Source organism: Bombus pascuorum, chromosome 16 (assembly GCF_905332965.1).
Source record: "Bombus pascuorum chromosome 16, iyBomPasc1.1, whole genome shotgun sequence".
Taxonomy (NCBI): domain Eukaryota; kingdom Metazoa; phylum Arthropoda; class Insecta; order Hymenoptera; family Apidae; genus Bombus; species Bombus pascuorum.
Window position 1 is genome coordinate 792,790 of NC_083503.1, and position 27,425 is coordinate 820,214.

Below are 27,425 nucleotides of genomic sequence, written 5' to 3' on the forward strand. Positions count from 1 at the left end.
ATAACTGAAATTCTAAAAATATTATTGTACTCTTTTTAAATGCTTATCATATTGGTCAAAATGATACTTAATGAAAGAAATTTACACCGAAATTTACACATAAGCAATAGCAATTGTCAATATTATCTGTTTTATAAATTTCAATTTATCAGTTACATAGCTGCACGTTTTATTACGTACTTTGTCCCGTATTGTTATGAAGTAGAACGTGAAATTTTCCAATTTAATTATCGCTTTCAATTATTTATCCTTGTATCGTTACGTCGTTACATCATTACATTTCATACTTCAAAGAGCACTATATTAAAGGTAAACGTAAAACTTTCTTTATCAAAATCGATAGACACGAAAGTCACGAACAGCCAACGGTATGGTATTTCGATATACCGTGAAGAGGTTCTTTTCGAATTTTAACCACGGTATTTTTCATTTCGATTTCCACCACAGTACATATTCAGATTCAGATTCAGATTTTCTTGCACGAATATTACGGATTTCCTTATTTCGTTAAATAATTATTATTTTATTTTTCGTATTTTATTTCGACAATTTGCTGTTTTTCTAATCTAATCGTTATTTAAAAATTAACCACGCTGTTACGTTATAACGCGACCTGCATGGTCTCATTCAGTATTTTAGACCTTACGTGATAATTGTTTATTTGCTTTCTGCTCACTCTTCTTCTCATACGTATTTTACTTTTTACGTAAATATTTTTTCATGCATAACTACGCGTCATATACCTGCTCACCTTCATCCACATACGTTCATCAAAATTTAATTTAATTATTACTCTTTGTTTTATTAGAGTCGCATCCACTATCATGGTCAAGGTAAAAAGCCACAGTATCGCGTATCGTTGCATCCTGGTATTCTATGTAGCATTGCTACGACTTGCTCTATTCGTCGTTTCCACTCCAGTCTGATCCTTGATTTTCTTCTGTTATTTCATACGGCAAAAATTTATCCCATACTCTCTCCGGCGTTCTTCGCTTTTCACGTTCAACGTGGCATTTGTCAGCATATTATCGCCGTCTCTTGGACGTAATTTTTTATGAATTCCAATTACGTCCTCGTTCGTTACTACTTCTGTGGTTAACAGAAATCTTGTGAAAGCCAAGTGTGTAGGAACCTTGTATATTTTAATATGTAGAAAATGTTCATATTCGATACGACGTTGAAATAATGTTGACGTTCGTGTAGGAGGTTCCGCTGTATTATCCAAAATTATTTAATTTTGCTCAACGAAACGATCTCCTATCTTCCGTCGTTTCAGAGCTACAGGTTGCACTAGTTACGTAGGACACCCTGTATACATTCGTGCAGGCAGGAATATTTCGACAGGTACTGAATTCCAATGCTTCGCGTACTTAACCGAACGATCTTTCGCTCTTTCATTTCTTATTTAACGCTATATATTTGTCAATTTTGTAAAACAGATACGAATTACGGGTTATTCGTACAAAATTGTCCACTTTTTAAACGACTGGTTTTTTTTTTCTTTTAAATGATACTTTCCCCGACTGTTCGCGTAGTTTGCCACTTATTATTTCTTTAACGAAGCCGATCGTAAATGATACATTTGTGAAGTCTTCGTTATACTTAATATACACGTGTGAATCGCAATAGAGAGTGGGTCGGGGTCCCCTGTGTGTTGCATTCTTTAGTAATCGTTACGACACATTCTACGCGTGCTCTCCATGAATTGTGTCTTTCATTCTTCATTTTCGCCAGCCTAAATTTAAAGATTGCAATTACTTTCTTTTTTTAATCAACACCTCTTGTCCATATATGCCGTAGGATATCGTAACAATATTTACATACCGCCAGGTTATTACCAGCAATTTTCAACAAGATTTTCGATTTATTACAAATTTTCTTACATCCTAATCTCGTTCGAAGAAGAGAAGAACCGCCGAGATATTTATTTCTACGATATGTCTGTTCATTCTGCGTGTATGGTGAAATACGCGTAACAAAATTTGCATTTAAAATTTGAATTTATACGTGAACATATTGGCTCGTATAAAATATTAATCACATTATACGCGTGAATATTAAGAACGGAACGAACGTTTCATTGAGAAAGAAAAGGAAGCAACTGGCGGTTAAAGAAAATCATTCCAGCGTCCTTAAACTTGAATTCATTCATACGATGAATACAAATAAAAACTCACGCATCCAGCTGCATTTTAACTGCTACTTTTGGCCGTACGAGTGTCTGGATTATACTGTACATCTTGTATATCGTCGCTCGAATGTACGTAGACACGTGTTTATTTCTGACAGGATGTAATTTAGTTAGGAAATTACGGACAGAACGATCCAGGATTTTATTTTATACTTTAAAAAACACAAAAAGTGATTTACTTGCTGAATCAAGAGCGAGATAGAGATGTAAGTATCCAAGGACCATATTAGGATTAAAACTAACTGAAAAGATTAACATTTGTAAGCGTCATGCATTGTGAAGAAATTTCGATACTCGAGGAATTTATTTACCTCAATTCATTTGGTCGCCACGCTACAAATAACATAGAGAAGGTTCTTTCAACCTGATATTTTTCTCTTAATTATAGGAATTACATTTATTACACCATGACGAGTCTTGTACTTAATTTTAACGTAGGACTAACAAGCTCTTAAACAGACAATTTAAGTTTCGTATCATGCTAATTTCGAGAAGATAGCATTACCTTTGATCGTTAATTTCTCATTAATTCACATACTTTACTAACACTTGCGCGCCAAAGTACTTATGACTGTCGATGTATTTACGATCAGATTTGTACGTATGCACGTTCGTATAATATCAACGCTGGATCACCAATCTGTAATGTGCTAAACTAAATATATCGTATCATATTTAGTATGATCAGACTGCGGAGTTTTATGCACTTATAATTTATGGGAGATTTAAAAGTACAAAATTGAATAAAATATACGTAACTCTTTCCTCTATGCTGATATGTTCATTTAGTAGTATTATCTGAAATAAACGATTCATAATGCGACTACGAAGAGACAAATATTTTATACGGTAGATACAAAATAAACAAGTTCGCAAAACAGCTGTGACAAGAATGCAATACAAGCTATGGTAAATATTTAATTCGGCTATAAAATTTGATAAGATATTCGGCGCGATATCACAAATATCTAAATATTAAAATGTTTATAAACTTGCGGAAAATTGTATGCATACGAACGTACACGTGACATGTTAATATTCCCGGAATTTTATGATAACACGTTGTAAATTATACACAAAGGAAGAAAACAGTAAAATACTTATTCAGTAAGTAAGAAATATAATAATTTTTTATGCAACAGCAATAGCAAGATACGTGTCCGCTGCAGCGAAAATGTTTGCTTGTTGATAAAAGGAAAATTAAAATAATTAGATTATTTTAATGGATTATTTGATATGCAAATACTATAATTATTCGAATTATAAAAAATTAATTTCAATCTCTTTTGCGTTAAAACAATTGCAAGCGCTCAACAGTCCAATTTCTTTTTTAATTGGAGGGTTCAGAGTCTCATGAACAGTACACGTACGTGTCAGTAATTTTATTTAAACGATAAACTCAGTTATTACGTTTCAATTGTCTTACAATAACTAATTAGCAAGCAATTGCTACTGGTGTAGCAGGACAATTATAATATTAAAGGATAATACTCTAACGTACGTATTCTAATCGTGTCTCACGATATGAAAACCCGACTATAATTGGAATGAATAACAATTAGATAATTAACTGATCACAACTATGATTTCTCTTGATATTTACCGTTTCACTCGAGATATATAATAATTCTCCGCGCGAGAATGTGCAACAATTGTTCATTCGCCTATTCCAACTCAATATTTAAACAATGCAATATAATATTCGTTGAAACGAATTGAGAACGAAGGACTTACAAATAAAAGCCTTTCGAGTTAAAAGTAAAAGCTATTGAAAATATACCGTTCACGTTATAACGCAAGCATAGACTAGATATTTCTTGTATTATTGACAGAAAGCGAAGTACGTTGCTCTTCTCTTAATCGTCCATATATGGAATTTGGGAAGTAATGCGACGACATGCACGAGAAGGATCGTCCGCAAATAATAATTCGTACGACAGGCGGTGGTTAATTCCGGGTGCATTAACTTGCGCCGAATTATTTCAAACAACACGAACGACGCATACAAAATTCTCTGCCGGGACTGATGAAAATCAGCGATACTCCGATGCTCTTTATGTGTCAATGGATCAGTGATTGCTGGCCAAAGAAAAGTGACAATAATTCATTGTCGATTCACGCGGCGCGATGTTCGCGAAGCGACCGGCCTTCTCTACGCTATAATGTTACGCGCAGCACGTTAGTTATTTTAATTAAAGCTGACTGCATCATCGTGAACATAAATGCCACGTGCGAGTTATTGAACCTAATACAGTTGATGCCATTCGAGTTCCTGCATGCTGGCCACATGCGAAATTCGACGAAACGAAAGCCCATACGAATCGAACTGTTGACACGTGTCTCGAAAGAAGTTCCCCTATCTCCGTTGAAGTTCTCCAATTTTCGCTTAATATTTTAATGATCTAATTAATATCTTGAGAAAGCCATTTGTGGTGTGCCATTGGAACGAAATATTGTATCGTATCGTACGGAGATTTTCGCTTAAAGTTCCGAGAGTGATGATATCAGGGCGGATTAAAAGGACACGTTCGAGGAAAATTTAATCACATAGTGATTTGTTTCCAATACATCAAGCTCGATGTCATCAGAACTGGTATACATTGTTGATGGATGTGACAGCATCCTTGCCATCGATTTCTTTCTTCCCCTTTGCATCAATCAGGGTCGAAGTGTGGATTCTGTAGGTCGATTTAGTGGTTTAGTGTCTCAGATCCATTATACGTCGTTACAAGTCCTCCATCGAGCCTTCTCCTCCTATAGCTCGTTCGAGATCACCTGGCCATTGTCTCCTCAATCTTCCAGGATCATGTTCCTTAAGGACAATCTTTGTGTGTGAGTGCAAGTTGAACGAGAGAATTGCTGCGAGGATCTAGTCAGATGTGTTAGCCGTTGCCTCTTTCCTGTATCGTCTCTGTGACGAATGGGACGTCAGGATCATCGTGGAACGTTTTATTCGACATATACCATGGTGTATCTGTCATCGTGCGATAATGTTGATTTTCTGCTAAACAGGCTGTACATATTTTTGCATCTTAGATCTATTTGTTTCCTCTTCGCTGTTACATGCTTTCCCTTAAGGCGAATCTCATGCGGTTTGAGTTAGTTCGATTGATTTTAATTTTCCGTTTGGTAATCCAGTTTGCTATCGATGAGAATGACGCAGATTTTGTTTGTTGTACGTTGTAATAAGCAATCTTGAACGCCTGTTGCCGGATCGCTGTTAATTCTACTGATTTACCGCTGATCTAGTAGCTAAGCGATCTAAATTTATTTCGTTCCTGTTAGTTCTTCTCTGGTCCGTCTGTTGTTCATGCAGGAAGTCCTCAACTTGGCGTCTCGTTTCACAAGATCCTGCACTTGTCATATTTGTCATTCGGTTGCTCTTCTTGCTATCTCTGGCCATTCTTTATTCCTCAATGTGCGTCCGTATATAGTCTCAGTGGCCTTCTGCATACATCGTGCAGTCGCTTGGTATATGTGTTTTCTATTTTCTATTTCCCCGGTGTTGCATCGTTGACACGGCAGGTTCTCTTCTATTTTATATTTCAGTCCATGTGCTATCGTCGTTGTTTGCCAGCTAATCTTTCCTGTGCAATAATTCTTCTCAACGATAGTGATATATTTAAGGTCAGGTAGTCTGCTGCTCCTATCGTTGCTATATCTTTGATTCTTTCTCGTTAAAGCGAGAAACTACGCTTATCAATAACGATTTTTTAATATTCGTAATCCGAGATAGTCTATGCACGAGACTCGCAAGACATTTACTATTCTAATATCGTGCAAGCTTTTAATGAGAAGCCTCGGTCGACTGTTACGATTAGAAACTGACAAAGGATTTGTTAAGCGAAGCGATTCAAGAGGTGTTACGTCTCAGAATAGTGACCGTGGAGTATTCTTCGAATGATACACATTAATGTAATATTAAATTATGCTAAAAGTCTGGACAATGGAAAAACGAACTCGAGACCAGAATTTTATGACGTAGCGTCTCAAAATGAAATTGGTATTTGCAATAATTTAATGATGATGGTATTTCTTGTGTGCTTGTCCCGTTCTCCTTAAAAAAATGATATAAAATTTCTAAGCGGTCACACGCATTTGTTCAAAGGAGAAAAATTCTGACGAAAGCGTCGCTTACGTAATCGTTCGTTAACGGCATGGCCTCTTCTGTTCCGCATTGTCCAACCTGTAATTTATACAGTTACACACAGTACGTGACGTTTATTAGTAATGCGCCAAATCTTCCAAAAGGCGGCGCAAGAGAAGTTTAAAGAAAGTTTCGATCCGTTTATACGAATAATTTATTCGACGCGTTTCTCATTATTGGAAAACATTGGAATTGTATCGACGAGATATTCTAAAATATGATTTTTAAAAATAGTCAAATTCCAATACGACAAAACGGTGGTTCCTATCCTTTCGTTTACCATGGACCACGTTTCGACGATCTTGTATTATCTCTGAAAATTTAAATTCGTAACGTGCCAAACAAGCGTCAATCGCTCGCCCGCAACTTCCTTGCAGACAAGACATATTCCTTATAGATAAATAAATACACGTATTAAATAGTTTTAGTCGGAGCTTCCCTAATCCGACAAAAATACTCGGGTAATGGAATTTCCCGGATAATAGAACGAACAATCAGACTTCCGATATGATATTTCGCTTATTCAAATATAGATTCAGATTAACTGACAGATTCTTTAGATATTTATGGGTCCCCCTTTTTGGCTGCTCTCCGTATAGAATCTGTAATGATGCTTCTTCTTCTCTGATCGAGGGAAAAGTAAATGACATTTCCTAACGGTAGGTATAGAGGTCTAAGTTTATAAAAGTGTTAAACTCATTGACCTCGATTGCAGAAATGATTTCCTCTTGTCAGCTAGAAATATAGATACAGATTGCGTTAGAATTCTATCGCGTGCAATAAGATGCATATTGAATATTCGATTAGTCGTTTATTACAGCTGTACCAAAATGTTGTGCAATATCACAATGTGTTGAGTAAACCTAATTTAATAGATACATTTACGTATATATACAGGGTGTCTCGTTTTAATCGATCCGCGCAGATATCGCCCGGAGTATGCATCGTTCGATAAAGTGTTTCAAATGGAACATAGCTTGTTTCGTTGTTACGAGTCTTATCTAGATCGTAATAATTTTTGCGAACAACGTGCAAATGTAAATTTGTTCATGTAATTTCTAACTCAAATATTACACGGTTTATATACATCGTGAACATTGTACTCAGTATAATATACATGTATACATATAATGAAAATATGACACATAGTAAATATTTCCTCAAAGTATAAAATTAGTTTTTCGCTTCTATATTGAACATTGAAGTATTGTGTTCATGTCTATTCTGCTTCAATCGGTCAATATTTGACTCGCAATATTTGGTAGTAAAAACACTTCGATGCATCGATTTTTCATCCATGCTCGTCGCTTTACCCTTCTACAAAATATATGTTATACTAATTCCACTTCAATGAGATTCAATAGCAATATTATATTTGTTACTAATATACTAATATCAGAATTCCCTGTAAACTTGTAGTTAATTATATATCTTCGAATTATAGAATGTTCCTTCGAATACATGTTAAACACTTCTAAATAATTGTTGTATGTGCAATTCTGATCACGTATTGCAAATTCCAAAGCGGCAGCTTTTCAAAAACTCGTAGCTGTTATTGACTCTGGTAGATGGCACTATGTTCCAACATAAGTTCATATTCTTTATTTGTCCGACTGAGCAGACAGCCTGTTTGAAACAGATCAAAATGAATATTCTTTAGACATGGTTCTTTCTACGAGAGAAAGTACAGAATCGTATAGAAACATATAATTTCTTAAGATCGTAACATAAGAATTACTTCTTTCAATAATAAATCCAAGTACTTCATTGACGTGAATTTACCTTTAAAGTTCGTACCGTCGACTGAGTTTCATACCTTGATATTTGTCGCTGTAAAATAAGAGAAAATGAGATAGAACTGGAATCTCTAGTTTCCAAAAGACATATACGACATTCCTAGAACCTAGAATACGTAAGCGAGCAACGACGGCTGTAAATGTTTCATTAATCGGAAAATTGGAAAAGCCTGTACGGGGCACCAAAATTCTGTTGCTCGTTCGGCAAAAGTCGGCGAGGTTCGGCAGCGGTCGCATGGTCGTCGAAGCGTACGGCACGTAGATAGAATACAAAGAAAATCGGCTTCGTGAGCGCCGTAAGCCATGACCCATTCGTTTCATGGACAAACCGAAATCAGACGGTTGAGAAGTTATGACATCGTCTTCGTCGTGGTGATCGGTCCTTTTCTCTCGTACGTCTGCACTGCTGCGATTGGCCGGCAAGTGCTAACTTGCTAATTGCTGCCAAGTCGTACGGCTCGTTCCGATCACGCATAACAGCATCTCGTGCGCGTAGTAGTAACAGTGTGCACAGGCCAAAAACCATTTGGTAGACTTCCCGGATCGACATCCAGCACATTGTTCTCTATTACTCGTAATCCTCTCGTAGTCCCGTGCATCGTGCATCGTACGTCATATTATACGGTCCCCTCGTGGAACTGCTGTATGCTTTGATTCGCGCAGTATCGATTCGCCAGGCGGCTGGTTTACAACCGGCGTGCACGCTGTATAGCACCCACGCTGACAGTGAAGCTTCGACTGCAGACGCGTGTGTAGTTAACCCAGTGGCCAGCGACACCGAGCTACGCACACGGAAGAGCAACGCTATCAACATCTCGATGGTGAGTCCGTGAATCGCTACGTCATGTGTCTGATGTGTCGCTGCGTCACGTCTCATTGCTCTTTCGCACTCGATGTCCTCCTCAAGCCACTTTCATTCTTCCAGTGACATGCTTTCGACCATTGTTTTCCACGGTTTGCACTTGCACACGTTGTTGCTCTCCACCGTCTCGCTCGATCACTTCGTCTTTATCCGTCTCCTTATTACCATTCCCTTCGGTTATTGCCTGTTACTTGCTTCTTGCGTATTTTGTTCGTGCCAGAAGTTGCAGTTACGCGACAGCTCATGTTCACCGGGGGGTCGGCTCCGAAATAAATCTTGTTAGAATGTGACAGTTCTGTCGGTTCGGTAATCAGCGTTTGGTATTACGAAATTTACCGAGTATCCTGTGGTATCGCGGACTTTTACGTGGAAGCACGTGGTGCTGACGTAAGATATACATATTTTGTCGTAACTGTGTTCGGGGATACGTACGAATCGATCACTGTCTTTTCAGGGTTACTGTATGAATAAGACAGTAGATTCGTTAATAAGTGATGCGTCAGTCGATGTACTGTTTGCCAGTATTAAATAATTACAAGCAGTTTAGACACGATGTTTATGAAAAATGTATTAGTTCGATTAACGCAGTTATAAAATAGCTTAAACTATTATTTATTAGCACCTTGGAGGTCTTGTAAATTTGTTGACAAAATGCACGATTTATGAATTTTAATGGAATTTAGTTTATCCAAAATTTATCCTCTTTGGAATAATTATTTGATCCTAGTTTTTTTCTTTAGGCAATGTTCTTTGAACATTTTAAAAATATTTGTATTTCTTAAAAATCGTAAGATGTAGCAGTAGCACAATTAATATTTTTCAAGCTATATATGCATGGTGTATCGTAAATACAATTGCAAGCTATTTATATGAAATTTGCATTACATATGTTTGCTCCGAATTGATATATGAGATTCTGTTATTAAATTTCTTAATGAAATTAATATCTAAAAGTTCTTGCGCTATGGATCGTTCTATCAAAGACGAATATTTATTTTCTTTTTTAATATTTCTATTACCATAGCATAACATGTAACGTTAAAAATAAATGTTAATCATATTTTAAAAAAGGTTTCTACGAATGTACAAATATTTTTGTTTTACACGAAGAATAATTGGTAGAATATTTTTTACAAAAATAAACGTTTTTATTTAACACACGCATATATAGCTTGAAAGGTAAACATTTTTATTAAACTCTCGTATATTCATATCAAGGTGCATCTTATTTCAAAAACATATAGTAACAGTTTTATTCTAGACTCGTTAATAATTTGTTTTAACTAAATTATTGGAAATTTATTAGAAATTCTATAATCTAAGTTAATAGTAATTTAATAAAATTACATCCAACGACCTTTCATTCAAAAATTAAAACAAATACTTTAAACTTAAATAAAACAGTACTATGGGTCTTATCGAATACCAATTGTATTATTACGTTTTTAAAATTTATCGTATATTTCACGTTTTAAAAAATTTGTGGCAAATTCTCAATCGTTTCACCATCGTATCTCGTTGTATCGTTCATGCGTTTCTTACTATTTTCCATCATATAGTTTAGTCGTTACTGTATGATTACTAAGTGAATTACGTGAATGGTCAAATACGAAATAACGCCAACACTATGTAATAACATGAGAGTTATAATGAACTGCAAGGAAACACGATACTCATGTGATGATTTAATTTTAACGCGTTGAACACGAGCGTTGAAAACTTAGACGTCATAATGGAAAATATAATCAATTTTCTTAAGAGTACCTAGAACGTGAGTGAAAGGTTTGAATACTCATTAGAAGTTCTCGAAGGAATGAAATTCGTAGCGTAATAGGAGGAGAGATACATTTACGCAAACAGAGTAGTAGAATTTTATTGGAAAAATAGAAAGAAGCACGGTAACTTGCAAGCACTTGTAAACAAAATTGTGCCACATGGCGAGGAGGCTCGTGAAACAACGCAAAATTTACCTCTACGACGTCTTTTTAATTTCAATTTTTAATTTCATTTAGTTGATTTAATTTAGTTTAATTTAATTTAAGTTAATTGGCTCAGTTATTAGAATCACTCTATATAGGATATCCTGGGTATCTTTTGCGAAGCTAACATATTCTACGAATAGAAGTTAAGAAAGATGTAGGAGTCGTAAATACTTTATTGAATATTTAATTGCAATTTAAAAATTACAACAAAAATACGAAATGGCATGATGGATTATGCAGCCTTGAATTTCTTGAGAGCCGAATCGTTATGATCAAAAAAATATAAATTATTTTTTAAAGAATTTAAGATGTGTCTATTTGGGAGACAATTTTCTGCACTCAGCAATATTTATTCAGTGTAATGATTTATTATATCCTGTAGAATTATACTTAAGCTAAAAAAGGAACTAAACTTACGAACGTATGCCAGTATGATTCAAGAGGGTAATTCTAATGATTAAACGAGCATTATTCTTGGTACTAACCTAACCCAAGATCGTTAGATATTACGCCATTGAATTTCTATTTGAATAGAACTTAAAAGAGAAAGATTACTCTAGAGTTAGCACACATTAGAAATTAATGTAGGGAATTCGCGACGCACTTCTATCATTCACCGAAGAAAAAGTATAACGATAATCTACTAATAGAAAATATTTTACAGAAAATATTTTGAGCACCCTGCATAGTATATTTTCTACAAATGCTAGCAATTTGTTGTTTAATTTTTTCGCGACTAGACCTGCGTATCCCGTTTAAATACTCGAACTGCAGGTGACGCGATCATATTTTTCGGGACTACTTCGATATACTCGTGTATAGGGTGTCTCGCGTAACGCGGCTCGTATTTTCTGCCATCTGCGGCCATGTAATAAAAGAATGTATCGAATCGTAGTTTAATGTCGCCGAGTGTACTGCGAACGACGATAAAATATTCCAAAAATACTTTGTTTTCATAGCGAAACCAAGGGCTGTTTAGGGAACGTAAATATAAGACCATGTGTCGTTTTTTCCACGAGATGGTACAGGATTTTACGAAAAATTCAAAAAACGTGTCACACATATTTCTGTTTACTTAATGTCACGTTCACGATGGTGGAAATAATATTTCACCCGTCGATATAGTTCAAAACATTATTCGTTGCATGGCCGCAAATGGCTGAAAAATACTGAGTCGCGTCACGCGGGACACCCTTTATACGCTCCATTCGACTACTCGAATTCTGTGCGACGTGGAAAACTACATTTTTTCGTGCGCAACTGCAGCGTAGAAGTTTTGCGCGTGGATCCGTTCTTTTCATTCTGTCATTGCCTTTTATTTCTTTTTACATTCCTTCGTTTATTCAGGGAAGATAATATAATAGCGCGCAGAAGATCGGACGTGTACATTTTATTTTTTTTTATTCGAACGACTGCTTTTCAAAGAGCTTTTATATTATCTTCTTCTGTTTCTACTGCAAAATATCGTTTCAGATAAACTCCTCGTCTGTGTCTCAACTGTTGTAGTTTCATTTCTCGCGATGCTTCCTTTTCAACTGGACTTTGACGTTCTTCGTTTTATTTTAGCTATTTCTCTCTGCAATTTGTCTTGTTAGACATTCGGTAAATTCTTCTAGCTATAAATTATTACGTGGATGATTATCCCCGGTAGGACGTCGTCTTACAGTATCCTGTGAGAATTCTATAGAAGATCAGCAGGGTGTTTCCTTTTTAAGCCTCGTTTAATCCGATCTTTGTACGTCCGCAAGACTAGTTGATTAGGATGTTGTGCAACGCGCTTTTCTTATGTTCCTCTTAGTTTCCTCTCGAATAGTTGATATTTCTGGATCTTTCCGTAGATCTTCGTTTCTGACGTATCACGAACCGTTAACAAACTGTTGTCAGCAGAATTGATTGCAGCGATTGAAATTTACCCACGCGGTTGTTTACTGCTGTTACCAACGTGACTATTCTCCATAAATCTGTGTATGGGTTTAATGATCGTTTTGTACATTGGTAATTTATTCTCTACGCGGAGTACTGCCTTCCTGTTTGTCAAGCGATATATTTGTCTTTTTTTTCATTTTTATAAGCATTTTCAATTACTATTTTGACGTGCTCTTTGGATATGAGTTTGCAGTCCAGACAAGGTTTAATGTCACATCAACTACAAGGTTATTAGCGTCACTATAGGAGGATATATTAATCTAGGAAATATTAACATTGTACTATGCTAATTTATCGAATAATTTAGTTTGCATGATAAACATTAGAAAATGATGAGTTTGATCTCTTGAATTATTCATAATTAATTTAGATTTCCCGTGGAATGTATTGTGTCTGGGACACTTGAAAATTGTGTGACTTATCGTTAAAAATAAGTCGCGTTGATGCGACTTTATCAATTTCTATGAAAGGCGATACACGTGTAAAATCAAACGTACACAGTGGTTCGGCAAAATTATATTTAATTGCAACAGTCACCTGTAAATTGAAATTTTGCTCAAAATCTTTCATCGAAACTACGCTGTATTTTATATTCCTTCTTGCTCGATAACAATTACCGTATTGGTAGCGGATAACCTACAACGATACATAGAGCATAGAATAGGATACTACCATACTTTTATGCGTATATTGCGTGTGTTATAGCCGTAAAACGTTTCGAAACTTCATTAGCAATTGAAATTTCATTAGTAAATACAATTTCGTTGAGATAAATGGAGTATCATCGTAATCTCGTTCATCAACAATGTACACATCTCAGGAACCGTATTTAAACGATAAACGCAATCGAGTTACTGAAGTACCAGATACCAAAGTAACGTGACCAGCAAGTAGTCGCTAAATAACCCAAGATTAAAAAAAAAAAAAAAAAAAAAAGAAAGAAGGGAGAACAAAAGATCTACGACATTCGTGTAGACAAAGAGCACGTAACTTTTAAATTTTTGGACTACAACTTTCTTTTTTAAGAAATTGTAAATGTATAAGCAAACCAATGTAACAGATTGTTAAGAAGAGAGGGTACATGACTATAAGAGTTTACAGTTCACGTACCAAGAGGAGCAAACGCGTCCAAGCGTCTTGATCCCCGCGGTCAATGCTTTTGGCGTAAAATCGATTTTTATCATTTACGAACATTGGACGTCGCGAGTGAGTTTCTTCGTTGAACGTAAACAACGAGATTGATTCTGAAGTACCTAAGTTAGCTCGGGATTGCCAACACAAAATATTACTAATATCGATCGAAATTACTCGATAGACGAAGAGCAATATTCGAAGATGTACCACAATGTGAGTGTTGCATTACAGCGGAAGCAAATCATATCGAATATTTACTATAATAAAGATTTTTGCACCGTTTGCGTCTATGAAGCAATTTCTCTCGATATTGGTACGCTAGAATTCCCATTATCCGGCATAGCCAGGATCGAGACTGTGCCGGATAATCAAATGTGCTGGATAATTGGACCATATCTACGAGCTGATAAGAACGAAGAAAATAATTAAAAAAAAAAAAAGGAAAAACGAAGGAAATTTAATGGGTAATATAATATAACAAGCGATTTCTTCCTAACACTAATGGTTAACGGTACGATAGATTTTTATATATTTGCAAACTACTATACAGCGTGTATTGTAATATGTGGAATCCACTTCAGAAAAATTGATACTAACGCGTGTCTTGTGCGATCTTGTTTCAAAGCCACAGCCATCTTAGTGTCTCGATAATTCGCAACTGCGTATCTATGGTTTTTAAATGAATTTTTAATTTTCCTTTTTACGGAAAATACAGGATCGAGACACGAGAGTACTGGCGTCTTATTGTTAGAAATTTGGAAATAGAGGTTTCAGAGTTGTGCACTTTAGAGTACTAGAATTTGCGCGTGAGTTTTGAGCACCACAGTGATACAATGGACGTTGTCTGCGCAATTAACGCAGGTTTAAGTAACAACAACGAGATCGTATTTTAAATGCGGTTTTTACTATATTATCCCAAAATTCTTTCTTGTTTATTGGTAGATTTGAGCGGAGTTGATCTCGTTAAATTTTATGGAGATTATTTTTGAAAAAATGACAGTGTCAGAATGACAGTGTATGCATAGAATTTTAATTACATTTTTCTTTGCTCCATATTAATTTAAATTTCCTTGACGCTAAAAGCATGATCACAGTTTACTTTGTCGAAGCTCGTAGAGGAAGCTTCAAAGCGTATACACGACATACAAAAATTATAATTTAAGTCATGTTTGAAACACCTAGAAATTAATGGGTTCTTCGTCAGTTTTTAATATTCCGCTTTAACGCGAACGCTCTTTTCCTGCTTGGGAAATTTCACGTTTACAAAATATTTATCGCTGTTCTCCAATATCCTATATGAATATACATGAGAATTTGTAAGAGAAAAATTTTAACGAAATATTCTTGTTAAAGAATGTGTCACGCTAACTAGCTCCAAATGCGCCAACTTAGGCAGAAACCTCCAGTGTGGCAAATAATTGGTTGAACGCTGTACGGATCCCATAATTTTGTGACATTCGTTTTGTAAAAAATTACCAATCCACAGAACAACTCCGAGCCATAGTTTCGATTTAGGCTTATAATTATTTCACAGAAAACTTCCAGTGCACACATGTACATACGTAATCGTTTAATTTTATCCCATAAAGATCTCGTTTCCAACTTGTGTTACTTTGGAGTTGAAATTATGATATAAGAGCATCCTATATTAGTGCAATTTTACATTTCTAGCATTTACATAGCTGACTCGTCGATCGTATACTTGCTCCCCTAGAGTGAAAATATCTCTGAAAGGATTTGAATAGCACTGATTGAACACTGTCCCACGCGAAAAATTTTCCGTCGCCGTCAAAAGTTCCTGAAATTGGTACATATCGTTGTAGAAACGAAGGTTCATATTGAAAATCTGGAAATCTATAAATTGCTAACTATATTTCTTACTGAATTTTGGAAATTTTTTTCAGATAGGATTTTTGAGCCTCTTGGGAATTTTTCAGATAGAATTTCAACATTCTGGAAATTCTTTAGATAGGATTTGAACATTTCGGAAATTACTCAGATAGTTGGTGTATCGTTACGAAATTTTATTCGTGCGAAACGCTACGGGTAATTTGAAACGATTGCACGTTTTGTTTCTTCGTTTATTTGTTTCATTTTATATTTTATAATCAATTTGAATTTTAAGGTATCTCGTCGGCCTAAACAGTAGCTTATAATTCTAAACGATACTCGATTAGGTGAAGCTGCGCAAAGTGTCAGTGGCAGGGAGAAATTGCCTTGCCGTTTTCGACCACTCGACGTACAAAGGGCGCCGGAAAAAACGTCTCCTGCGTGAAAAAGGTATTTTTTTTTTTTTTTAATTCCAAACGTACGTGCTAAATTTTTATTTAATCCTAATTTACACTAACACAAGTACTAACGTTTAAATTAACCTCGGTACTTTTTGTTTTATCACGGTATAAGGGTAATCTTTGTACTTATCGTTAGAAAGAAGGAGAAAGGATTACTTTCTTCGAACTTTTTAGCGCGATATCTGAAAATTGACTGAATGTGATTTCAGCTGACTTTATAATTTTGTTTCATTATTTTCTTTTATTATTGTTATTATTATTATCGTTATCCTTCTGTTAGGCTTTCGCTTACTAATCCGCTAGAAGCTTAGATACTAATAATAATTTGTACTCAATATTATAACATATAAGTAAGAAAGTAATAATATTACAAAAGTATGTGAGCAGCTATGTAAATAACGATCTTTCTTTGATTTGCACTATCTCTCTGAGTCTTATTCTCATCTTTATTGCTAGTAACTGACATCACATCGTCGTCACATTGTATCCTGGTTTTTTCCCTGTCGCCTACTTGGCATAGTTGTTCTTCGCTTACATCTTGCGCTGTACTTGATTTATTTTATAGCTTGATTAACGCTCTCCGACGTTCGTGACATCTTAATTTCGTGTCGACAGCGAATATTTAAGATGAATGACATGTAACAGTAGCCAAATGCAAATCGAGCATATCGAAACACGATTTATGAATCAGTCAAATCTAAACGGTTCGTGATGTATTTAAAAATTTGTTGCTCGATGAGTTCATCTGATTTTCCAGTTTTATGACATCATCCGGACTAAATGCGCTCATCAATGTATCGATACCCAAGGTTAACTTTACGAATATCTAAAAAGACTATTCTTCTGTAGAATTGTCCAGCGAAGGAGACTTTCGATTCATTTTAAATAGCTGCGGATTCAGTCGGAAAGCCAAGCCACGGTTCATTGAACTCGTCTTGGAATGGGCTAAAATTAAATACGAAAATACCTGCGTATCGTATAGTCCGTTTAAAAAAATGATCTGGATGTGTCGCGAAAATACCAAACACCGCTCTGATTTTTATTGAGAAATACCGTTCAACGAAGAGAAAGTTAGCGGTTTTAGTGGTGGAAAAGTAGGAAAAGAAGGAAGCTAACGCGTAAAAAAGGGACGAAGGAAAACATCGTTTATTGTTTGTATTGTTTCGCCGGACATTCTCAGAGGAAATTCTGTTAGATATCCTCGGCAATCGTGCCGCTATCCACCTCGAGAAACTTTCCGCTTTCGGACTGCCAACTGGATTAAAGCCAGATTAAATACGACAGTAATAAAGGGAATCGGGACTACCTCCCTCCGATTTAATCCTTTTTAGCGTGATTCGTGTTTCTGTTATTCCATTATTTGATAACTGTTTTATCGACTGTCGATGTAACGAGAAACGCGTGCGTTTTTAGATTGCAACGTCGAAGTATCCTTGGCAACTTTTGTCGCGCGAAGTTTGGAATTTCTAATAGCCTTAGGTGAGAATTAAAGCTAACCTCGCCTTATCGACGGCTATGCGCGTAGTATCGTTTAACTCTGCTGTTTTCCTCGAGCCTACATGAATATTATATTTTTATATTTCGATATAGATATTGCTCAACTTTGTTGGAACTTAGCTCCTTTCCCTTTAATATTTTAGTCTTTACTGTTCCATAGAATTTCTACAGCTTTTGCGTATTCCGCGACTTCTGCGAATAAAATAGGCAAGAAAAAGAAGTAAATATCCGAAGAGACACAAAGGTGAAGGAAAAGAGCAAGGAGGACAGCAGAGTTAATTATCATATTGCGTCGTTGATTATAATATAGCGTCGTGAGTGATACAAAATGGTATGTTTTACACTTTTTGCGTTGTATAAATATTTCAGAGCAACAGATGACTTTCGATCGATATCGGGCATATATTCGCCAAATATAACGAATAATCGGAACGTATAAAAACGATAGGTAATTAAAATTTTATATTTACGCGAGCACAACGCTTAATTCGAATTTATTAATATAAAATTTATTATTATTTCATTTTTTACAAAACCAGAACGTTGTTTGGTTTATTCGAGTAATGCTTTTATGATTTTGGAGTATTTAATTATTTATTTAATACGAAATACGTGGAACGTTGCGAAACAAAACGTATCTTCTATTTTTGTTTGTTTTGCTGGATTGTCACGTCCTATCTTAATAAAAGTAAATGATATAAACGTATGTGTTAAAGCTGCATCGTTTTAAAAAAAAACGCCGTTCGCATCAAAGTTAGGGGATACAAATTATATCATATTAATATAATCTTATCGCGTACTAAGATAAATTTATCACTTGACGCTGTTTTCGGCTAAGTCAGTCGTTTTTTTTCTGTGTCTACGAACTTAGTGTCTTATATCGAAGTATCGTAATCGCTTGTTATACCATAAATCGTTTACATCGTCGAGAAATTAATTTTCCCAATCGAACTTACGAATAGTGATTATAAAAAGCAGCGAAGCATCGATATAAAAGGTTTAACGTCAATTCTCTTCCGTCCCTGACTTTTTCTTCTCTAAATCGAACCTGGTGAAGTATATTTTTCTAATGTATTTGTATTTTTCGTAGATAATATTCGATCGATCGTCGATAATTTCTTTTACGATATCTAGTAAAAGTTTAAGTTTATGGAAATTTGACAAGCACGAATTTTTCCACTTGCAACTCCCTTCTATGATTTTAAATTACAAAAATAATCTTCCCGGTGCGTTGAACCAAAGTTTTAAAACAACCGATGGTATTTCGTACACAGATTTGAACGACGCGTTGTTTTATCTCGTAATTGTACGGGCAAACGTGCCGCGCTCGAAATAAAATATTCTTTGCATCGGTGACACGGTTCTTTCAGAAACCTCCAGGCCAAATAGTTTGCACTTCGCACCTAATGAAACGCAATGGATATCCAATTACCGTATCACGTGCTATCAATTGACGATGATGACGACGATCGATTGATAACAATATGTACAAATAACAATAATAACATTATGTACCCATAACAGTAATAACACTGTATGCAGATAATAATAACAAGACTGTATACAAATAACAATAATACCATTGTGTACACATAGCAAAATAATAATACTGTATGCAGATAATAATAACAAGATTGTATACATACAACAATGCTAACATTGTGTACAAATAACAATGATAACATTGTGTACGCATAGCAACTAATAACATTGTATGCAGATAACAACAATAACATTGCACACAGACAACAATAATAAAATCGTATACGAATAACATCACTACAATTCTATGCAAATAAATGATACTAAAATTCTATGCAAACGATACTAATAACATTGTAGGCAAATCTAATCTCAATTAAATAGTGTTGGAGCTAGTTACTTGGAAGGGTCTGTCTTGGAACTTTATCGAAGCGCCCGAAGGAATAGATTAAAATAACTCGATCTGTCTGCTGCAGCGTTGAAAAAGATGCTAACGCCGGGACGATCGGGATCAATCAGTCCCGCGGAGATCGGCAATGTACCGGAAACGAAGGATCCTGGGGCAACAGGAAATGGTTCGGGAACTTACATGCGTGGTGCGCGCAGCCCAGGCTCCTACGAGGGCGACGACAGGGCGAAAGAGTTCCTTTCGACCGGAAGAGCCGGAAGGAGGAATGCCCTGACGGAGATTTTGGGCCGCCACGCTGAGCCTGCGATGTTGGATCTGCCGGATCGATTCGAGGAGCTTTCCATGGAGACAGGTTGGTTAGCCATACGATAAATATACTTAAACGTAAGCTTGTGGAAGCATCCGAACACTCGCAGACGCCGCATTTAATATCGTTTCTTTCTCTTGATTTTTCATTTTTATCGTTGCCACTTTCGATTTATTACGAACGTAAGAAGCCACGTCCAGAGGGAATTTCTTGGCGATGCACACGGTGGATAAAAATCGAAACAAAAAGAAAAATCTGGTCGTTTGAGGATTAGCACGCGCCAAAAATCCTGCGAAATTTGCCGAACCGGACGAGTGCCGGTTCTTTCGCTTCCAACTTCGCTTCGGAACTCTAAAATTGTCTTCCTTGCCTCAGCCACCTCCTCCAGGAGTCATCCTTCCGATCGACAGTCTTCGAGGTTGCCGATTGCCCCGCTTCTCTAAGAAACAAGACCCAATCGGCACATCTCAGAGATCTCGCGTGTCTCTCTGGTAGAAATTTGCCTTTTCTGGAATCATGGAAGGTTGCCTGTCCGGTGACTGCGAGAAAATTCCTTCGAGTCCGAAGAACTGAGACTCCGGTGCTTGACGCCAGTCGAGACCCTTCGGAATCCTTAATTTACGGCACGGCTGTGTGTGGCAAGAGCCGAAGCGGCTTTTCTACGTGCGAAGTGTCCGTTCAATCTGTGCAATCGCCCAGGGACTCCAAACCAAAACGCCACAGCCGTGACATAAAGCGTATCAGCGACGATCGCTAACAGCTACGATAAATTTGGGGACGTATCGTTCGTTGTGCCAGGTACTCGCAAGATATCGAAAGAAGGGCTGTTTGAATTTATTTATCGATGATAACGCGACACTTGGGAAAAGTATGTAATCTTTTTATATTGTTTTAATTCTTATTCGTTTTATGGATCTTTGTTCGAAACGAGCATCGTAGTACGCTGGTACTCGCCTGTATTATCGTTAAATCAAGGCCGATTCTGCCGTTTTCTTAATATTCAGATGCTCTGGCCTTCGCTCGCTTACTATGCATGAGCCTTTATTACTCTTGACATAATGTAAAGTTACACTCTAATCAGAAATAATGGACGTAAGAAGAATGGCGATATTTCTTGTTTCATTACGGTGGAACGTGAACATGCTCTATTTTTAACCAGCATCGTTCCTCATCGAATCTCTAATTTTATTTAACGTGGAATTCATAATCCTATGTAATTCTAATTAGTCGCGTAACGGTTATGGATAGTTTTGTAATTCTAATTGTAACCAGCAAAATGTGTTCCACGTCATAAAACGACTAGAAATGAAACTTTATCTTCTTTCTCACAGCTCCTTTCTGAATCTTCATTTCTGAAAATTGCAATTTGTCTCGCAGACATTCGGCAATTCTTATTTTGCTCTGGTGACACGCGCACATATTTTCCCAGCACTCTGTACCGTTTCTTACATCGTTCTCAATTAATCGCCTAATTAATAATAGAATTAATGATTCGACGTGTTTCCTGTGTAATCTCCTCAAGATAGATTGGCCGTATAGATCGTTTGCTGCAGCGTTTCGACGATCGGACGGTCTCTTTCTCAACCAGTCAGTCCTATTTCGTAGGTTTCCTCGAAGGTCTTCGCAAATCTTGAGTGTCTCCCAACGATTTGGATCGTCCATTGACATCGCGTATCACATCTGACGTTGTCCCTGTGTCGTCGTACTCAACAGGGCGTACTTGATACGACGAAATATATTTCGTGTTAGCCGGTTAAGAGACGAATCACCTGACTCTCACGAATTAGTTGCAGGTCAATCGAGCAGTGGTGGGCAAGATCCGAATTCGCCAGGCACCTCGAAACAACAGGGTTGACACAGCCCCTGGTTTCGTTTTATGAATACCTCGGTCGCAAGATCGACGGAACGTGCCATTGATGGGGAACGCAGCAGCAACAAAAGAAGAAGTGGTTGTTCGAAGTTGCAGGAGAAAGGAGTTGTCGAAACACACAGCATCGGGCCGTCACTCGACGCGACGCTCGGCCTCAAACTTCACGCATCGTTTATCTTGTCGTTACGTTGCGCCGGTGTGGTTGCCCCTTGAAAGCCAGTTGCACACGTGCGCTACTGTAAGCATGTGATTTAATGCGAGTGTGGAGAGTACGTTCTATCGGAAACGAGCGTTGCAGCTCGTGTTGTTAGTAACGAACAGAGACATATTCACAATATGCATTGAAATAGCCACGATTAGTTAGCAAGTTTGATATTATTGAAGCAGCAACGTCGCAGACAATTTAGCGGCTCTTGCGACGCGTCGTTGATAAAAGTAGGCGACGCGCTCTGGAAAAAGAGAGCACTGCGAGAAAATGATTTTTCCAGACAAAACGCGTTTAGAATTACGCGCTTTACAGTGGCGGATGAACGAATATTTTTTCTTTTTTTTTTTTTATTGCAAGCGCATTCTCAAGTTGCACTCTGCGAGGCTATTAGAGCGACCGCTGTGAGAATAGTCAGTGGGACAAACGAGTATGCGCTTTGCCAGGATTTTCGTTTTGTGACGTGTCTGCTGGATTTCATAAAGTGTCGCGCTCTTTTCACGCTGTACTCGCGACAAAGTAGGATAAAAAAGTCTGTCTTCGGCTGTTTCACGGCTTTCCAGGAAGAAAAGAGCGAACGAAGACGCCTCTTCCTCCTGTCGAGAAAAATAGTCGATTTTCGCATTTCCTAAAGATGTTTCGTAACTTGTATTCAATGTAATAAATAGATTGCGAACTTTCGTGCATTTTTACGTCTTTATGAATGGAACCAAAGAAATGGACCTTTGTGTCGTCTCCACTGAATATCAGAGTGAATATCTTGCTTTGGATATCTAACGTACTTTTGGATATACGCGTCGAAATAAATGCACAAGCAAATGCACAAAAATCCGCAGTCTGATAATCAATAATCGTCCACTGTTTCGTTATCGGTAAACGACTGATTGTGAATTGCGAAGTCAATAATTATTCCAGAAAATCGAGGTTGTCTCGTTGCACGTGTGTAGTTCTGTCCTATAAAAAAACATGAGAACGTCAAGATGGATCTCGTCGCACCTTAATCTCTTTCTACCAGAGCACGTCGTGTACGTGTGCGTATAGCTCGAGAATCGCACGATGGGAAACACTTGCTGTCTGTCTCACGGAATAAATCTTTCATGTCGTGACGTCGTGAATGTTGTATACCGATAGGTCAGCGTGTTTGTACGTGTGTACGCCCCCATGGGCACCTTGTGAATCGCGAACATGGTTCGCAGAAACGAGTATGATCCTTTGTATAAATTTGTCAGGTTCTGTTACCACCGAAGATATCTTACAAGTTCTCGGTCTGTTTTTTTTCCTTTTTTTTGCATCGTGGTACGCGTAAATATCATAACATTTAGGAATTAAAAGTTTGATATAAGATATGCAGTTTTATACAAATATTCATTGTACGAACATTGGCCTATTGACAAACGCACGCGCAGAGATATATTTTTATTTATGATCAGAAATCACGTTATGTATTCAAAATTTCCAACGAGAAGTAAGTATTTTCTGAAATTCTCATATTTTTACAAACGCGTGTGATTTGTTACATGCCTAAAGATTATTTATAACGTTAGTAATAGTAATTTAATCGTGGCAACGAAATTGTCTTGCAGCGTAATTAACTCTGGTTGTGCTTCGAATACATCCATGAAATACTATAGCAATACGAACAGAATTATCTTCGTCTCGAATCATTTTCCCAGGAGTTTCAATTTAAAACAATTTATGTTATATTTAATATTCGTTTACAGTAATGCTGTTCAATCTCGTACCACAAACAAAACTGTTAATGCGAAACAAGATCATCAACAGACTTGCATAAATACAAGATGTTCCATTGTATTCAATCTGTGAAAATATCGATGATGGATCCAAGAAATATACTGCTGGTCAAGATAGACAATTAAAAATAGGTCTTCTCTTCCGAGAATGTTTCCAGGATTCAAGGATAATCTCCTTAACCGCGACTATATCCTCTGCACTGTTACTATCGTGGAGAACAGTGTATATTACAGTTGTGTTAATTAAATTACGCTGTAATTTGATTACTTAAGGTATTACGTAACGCAAACTTTTCATTTAATTCGATTTGTAATCGCAAATTACTTGAATCACGAGCGTAATTGAATTATTTTGCAATTATAATTCTCGAAGCAGATCAATTGTAATTTCGCACAATTCCGATGCAAATTACTCACTTCGATGCTTAGACTTCGCTGTTCTTAGTTGCAAATAATCGATAATTAAATTAATGACGAATATAATGATTGATGAACGTGGAATGGTAATTATGGAAAAACCTCGATCGTTTAATAATATTGAAATTTCTGTCGAAAATAATGTACAGTACGTTAATTGTGTACAAAATACATAATTCTTAGCTATGTCAATATAAGGGCTTGTACAGACGATACCAAGAATAATGTGTCTTTGAATTACCGAATTGTAAATATATGTATGTACCGCGAGCGGTGTTGGGCATTATTGAATAAATTTCACGTTGGGACGATCCTTATTTAAATAAGAAATTTCGTTCTTATTCGCAACTAAAACGTTATTTCAATTTCTTATTCGTTATTTAATGGGTAAACGAAATTTTGCCCAGCACCGTATACGCGGCAGAACGTTTAGCACGTAACAAGAAATGACTGACGAATGATCTCCTGTAAAGAAACTGTTTTTTAGCGTTATGCTATTTTATCGCGTAAGACGTAAAAAATTTTAACGCTATGAGTAACGATATTGTTTCACGTATATCGGATTTTTGCTACAATTTAAATACGATAAACTTATGTATGTATGTATATTGTTACCAAATGAGGCGAGGCACACGAGTAAACAGCATCGAGCTCCTAACAGTATTAGCGTATGTAACTGGTAATTAATCTAAGGGATAAATATAACCGTGTAAGTAATAGAAAATTAATTCCAACTCGAAGCTTGTAACGATGTTTTACATTTTAATTGTACCGGTGAGGGGAAAGTTGAATTTATGTAATTTATACATAATTTAATCCAATAATTATTCGAAATGTATCTCTTCTTAAGGTCCCTATAGACGTTAAAACACGTTGCGATGTTCAGAGTTCATAAAATCTGCATCAGTTTCGCTTTACCGACTCTTCTCGATGTACCAACGTTGAAACACGTGTCTGAAAATGTTCGATTATATTCCGATAGGAGGTACGTTGGTTATAGAACGTACAAAATTCAAGAAAAGCAGAAATGGCCAAGAAGATGATTAATCGCGTGATTCTGCTTTTCGATCGTTTCAACTTCGCCCAAGGATCGACGAACGAAATACAACGACGAGGGTGTACCGTCAATCACGGTCAATGTCGGTGCTGCCCTCTATACGTTGAAATTTCCATTCCAAATAGAATCTAGCTTACCGACTAACGCGGGATTGCGATTCCTGCACCGATGTAAGTTGCTTCTGATGCCGATTCGCCGATAACGAGCTACGTACACATCGTGATATGTAATCACGGGACCTAAATGTCGATACATGCACCGCAACACGTTTTAACGCGCGTAGAAATCTTCACGAGATACGTTCTTCGAGGTTAATCCGACGAAGATACCAGCGAACGATTTTTACACGAATGTTTGGATCATTGGTAGCGTAGATTTCGCTTCGGATATCGGTAACAGTCCCAATTATCAGCTCCGTTTTATTTTCTGACGTCTACGAGACGTCAAGAGGACAAATTGATCGTCGTAATAGTTAGTCGTTAAACATCATGAAATTTTGAAGAAAATTTTGATAATAATTGTTGGGGTTGAAACTTGGGATAGCGTTAGTTAACGACGGAAAAGCTACTACTAATTGCGGTTCGTTTGGATAAGCGTCTGTTCATTGGACGAGAGTCTCTTATTTATTTAATGTAAATTAATATGTTTGGTATCGATGGCGCCCTCTACGCGTTGAAAGCCGCGTGTCTACGGGGATTTGCTCACCAACTAAGACGGCAAGCATAGATAAAAGTTGCTGTTTGATGGTGATCCGCCGATACCAAATTACATGCTCGTAACATGTAATCATGAGACCTAAGCGCCGATGTATGCGCCGCAACGTTGATCAACGTGGTTCAACGTGGTTCAACGTGGTTCAACGTGTATAGAGGCCTTTAGCGATAAGGACACGAGCACAGATAACGGTCTATGATACGACCAGACTATTATTAATAAATAATAAATGTCGATCGATGAAAAATCTTGTCGGAGCATGTACGAGCATGTACAATAACGGCCTTCGCGATTAAGTTCATTATTTAAAACTACTGTGTCTAGCGAATAAACACAATTGTAACAATGTAGTATGCCACTCGTATATGGGAACAGAACATAAATATAATTCGTACGTGTGATTCGGCCGACACCTCGTTTTATCCCACTTTTGCTTTTTTCTCTCCAATTGCTCTTCCATGATAATCATCTTGACTTTGAAAGCAGCTACGATTATTCAGCAAATATAATCGGAGCAAACAAACCGGAGTGCATGTACAGGATGTAACAAAACACGTGGAACCTACTTCGTGGCCTGAAAGACGATGGAAAATGTTCGTATAATAATAAATATGTTCTGTCTGCCTTCGTCAAATGTCCTACCGCCAGAATCGACACACCGTAGTCCTTCCGTTAATTTGAAAGAATCTTCTTTACTCTACCCGTTGCTTAACAAATAAACGAACCGAAGACGATAAACCGTTTGTTCGTTTGTCGACGCAGGAATCGATTTCTGGTGTTTCCTGTGTTCGTTGAAAAGCTTGCTCTAGTCTCGACATTTTTAATAAGTTTGCTCCGCTTATTTTAACATTCGCTAAATCTCATAGCGAAGGCAGATAGAGCGCATGTTTACACGAATATTTTTCATTGTTTGTTTTAGCTGTTACACCCTGTGAAACCATTCCACCCGGAGAACCATTGTTAAAGCAATCGTCGTCCGGCGACTCTTCACGCAACATGAATATTTGATCGCAATATGACTGCTAATTGTATCCTGGAAATGAAATGTAATTTGCTGACACTGGGCTCGGTGATAATCTCCTATGATTTATTCTTCTTCTTCGCGAGATATATGCATACGTATATACATATATACATACATACACGTGAAACGTAAAACATGGATTTTTGTTGCAGATAAACGTTCGAGGAAAATATAATCACAATTTGCAGAAGTAACGCTTGAGCAACTCTATTGCTTTAAGGTTTCCTGTGAAAATGACGTTATCGAAAAGTTCGCGGTAACAGTGATATTGCTTCTAACTCGTACCTTTCGTAAAGAAGAAATTTCGAAGTTGCAATCTTCTGGAGGACACGATACACGGCGCGGTGCGTTTATTGGTATCCA

At 36.9% G+C, this 27,425-nt stretch overlaps 1 protein-coding gene and 3 long non-coding RNA genes across 5 annotated transcripts; 2 read left to right on the forward strand and 2 right to left on the reverse strand.

Moving 5' to 3' along the window:
* Window positions 1–7,848: 7,848 nt before the first annotated feature.
* LOC132915049 (uncharacterized) lies at window positions 7,849–8,439 on the reverse strand. The gene is made up of 2 exons (XR_009659764.1): window positions 8,077–8,439; window positions 7,849–7,964 (listed from the first exon to the last, which is right to left on the reverse strand). It is a non-coding gene; the product is annotated as an uncharacterized LOC132915049 (long non-coding RNA).
* A 15-nt stretch (window positions 8,440–8,454) lies between these two features.
* On the forward strand, window positions 8,455–24,564 carry LOC132915046 (uncharacterized). 2 transcript variants are annotated; one of them, XM_060974684.1, is made up of 4 exons: window positions 8,455–8,955; window positions 16,216–16,318; window positions 19,785–20,069; window positions 20,400–21,335. In XM_060974684.1, exons 1-4 carry the CDS (start codon window positions 8,953–8,955, stop codon window positions 20,465–20,467), a joined length of 459 nt encoding a protein of 152 aa, XP_060830667.1. In that variant the 5' UTR covers window positions 8,455–8,952; the 3' UTR covers window positions 20,468–21,335. The 2 variants fall into 2 exon arrangements, with proteins under 2 accessions (XP_060830667.1, XP_060830666.1); XM_060974683.1 differs by lacking the exon at window positions 20,400–21,335 and adding an exon at window positions 21,812–24,564 and having other exon boundaries at window positions 8,469–8,955.
* Window positions 24,565–25,307: 743 nt separating this feature from the next.
* On the forward strand, window positions 25,308–26,439 carry LOC132915048 (uncharacterized). Its single transcript, XR_009659763.1, has 2 exons — window positions 25,308–26,165; window positions 26,196–26,439. It is a non-coding gene; the product is annotated as an uncharacterized LOC132915048 (long non-coding RNA).
* On the reverse strand, window positions 26,414–27,122 carry LOC132915051 (uncharacterized). Its single transcript, XR_009659766.1, has 2 exons — window positions 26,681–27,122; window positions 26,414–26,612 (listed from the first exon to the last, which is right to left on the reverse strand). It is a non-coding gene; the product is annotated as an uncharacterized LOC132915051 (long non-coding RNA).
* Window positions 27,123–27,425: the final 303 nt, after the last annotated feature.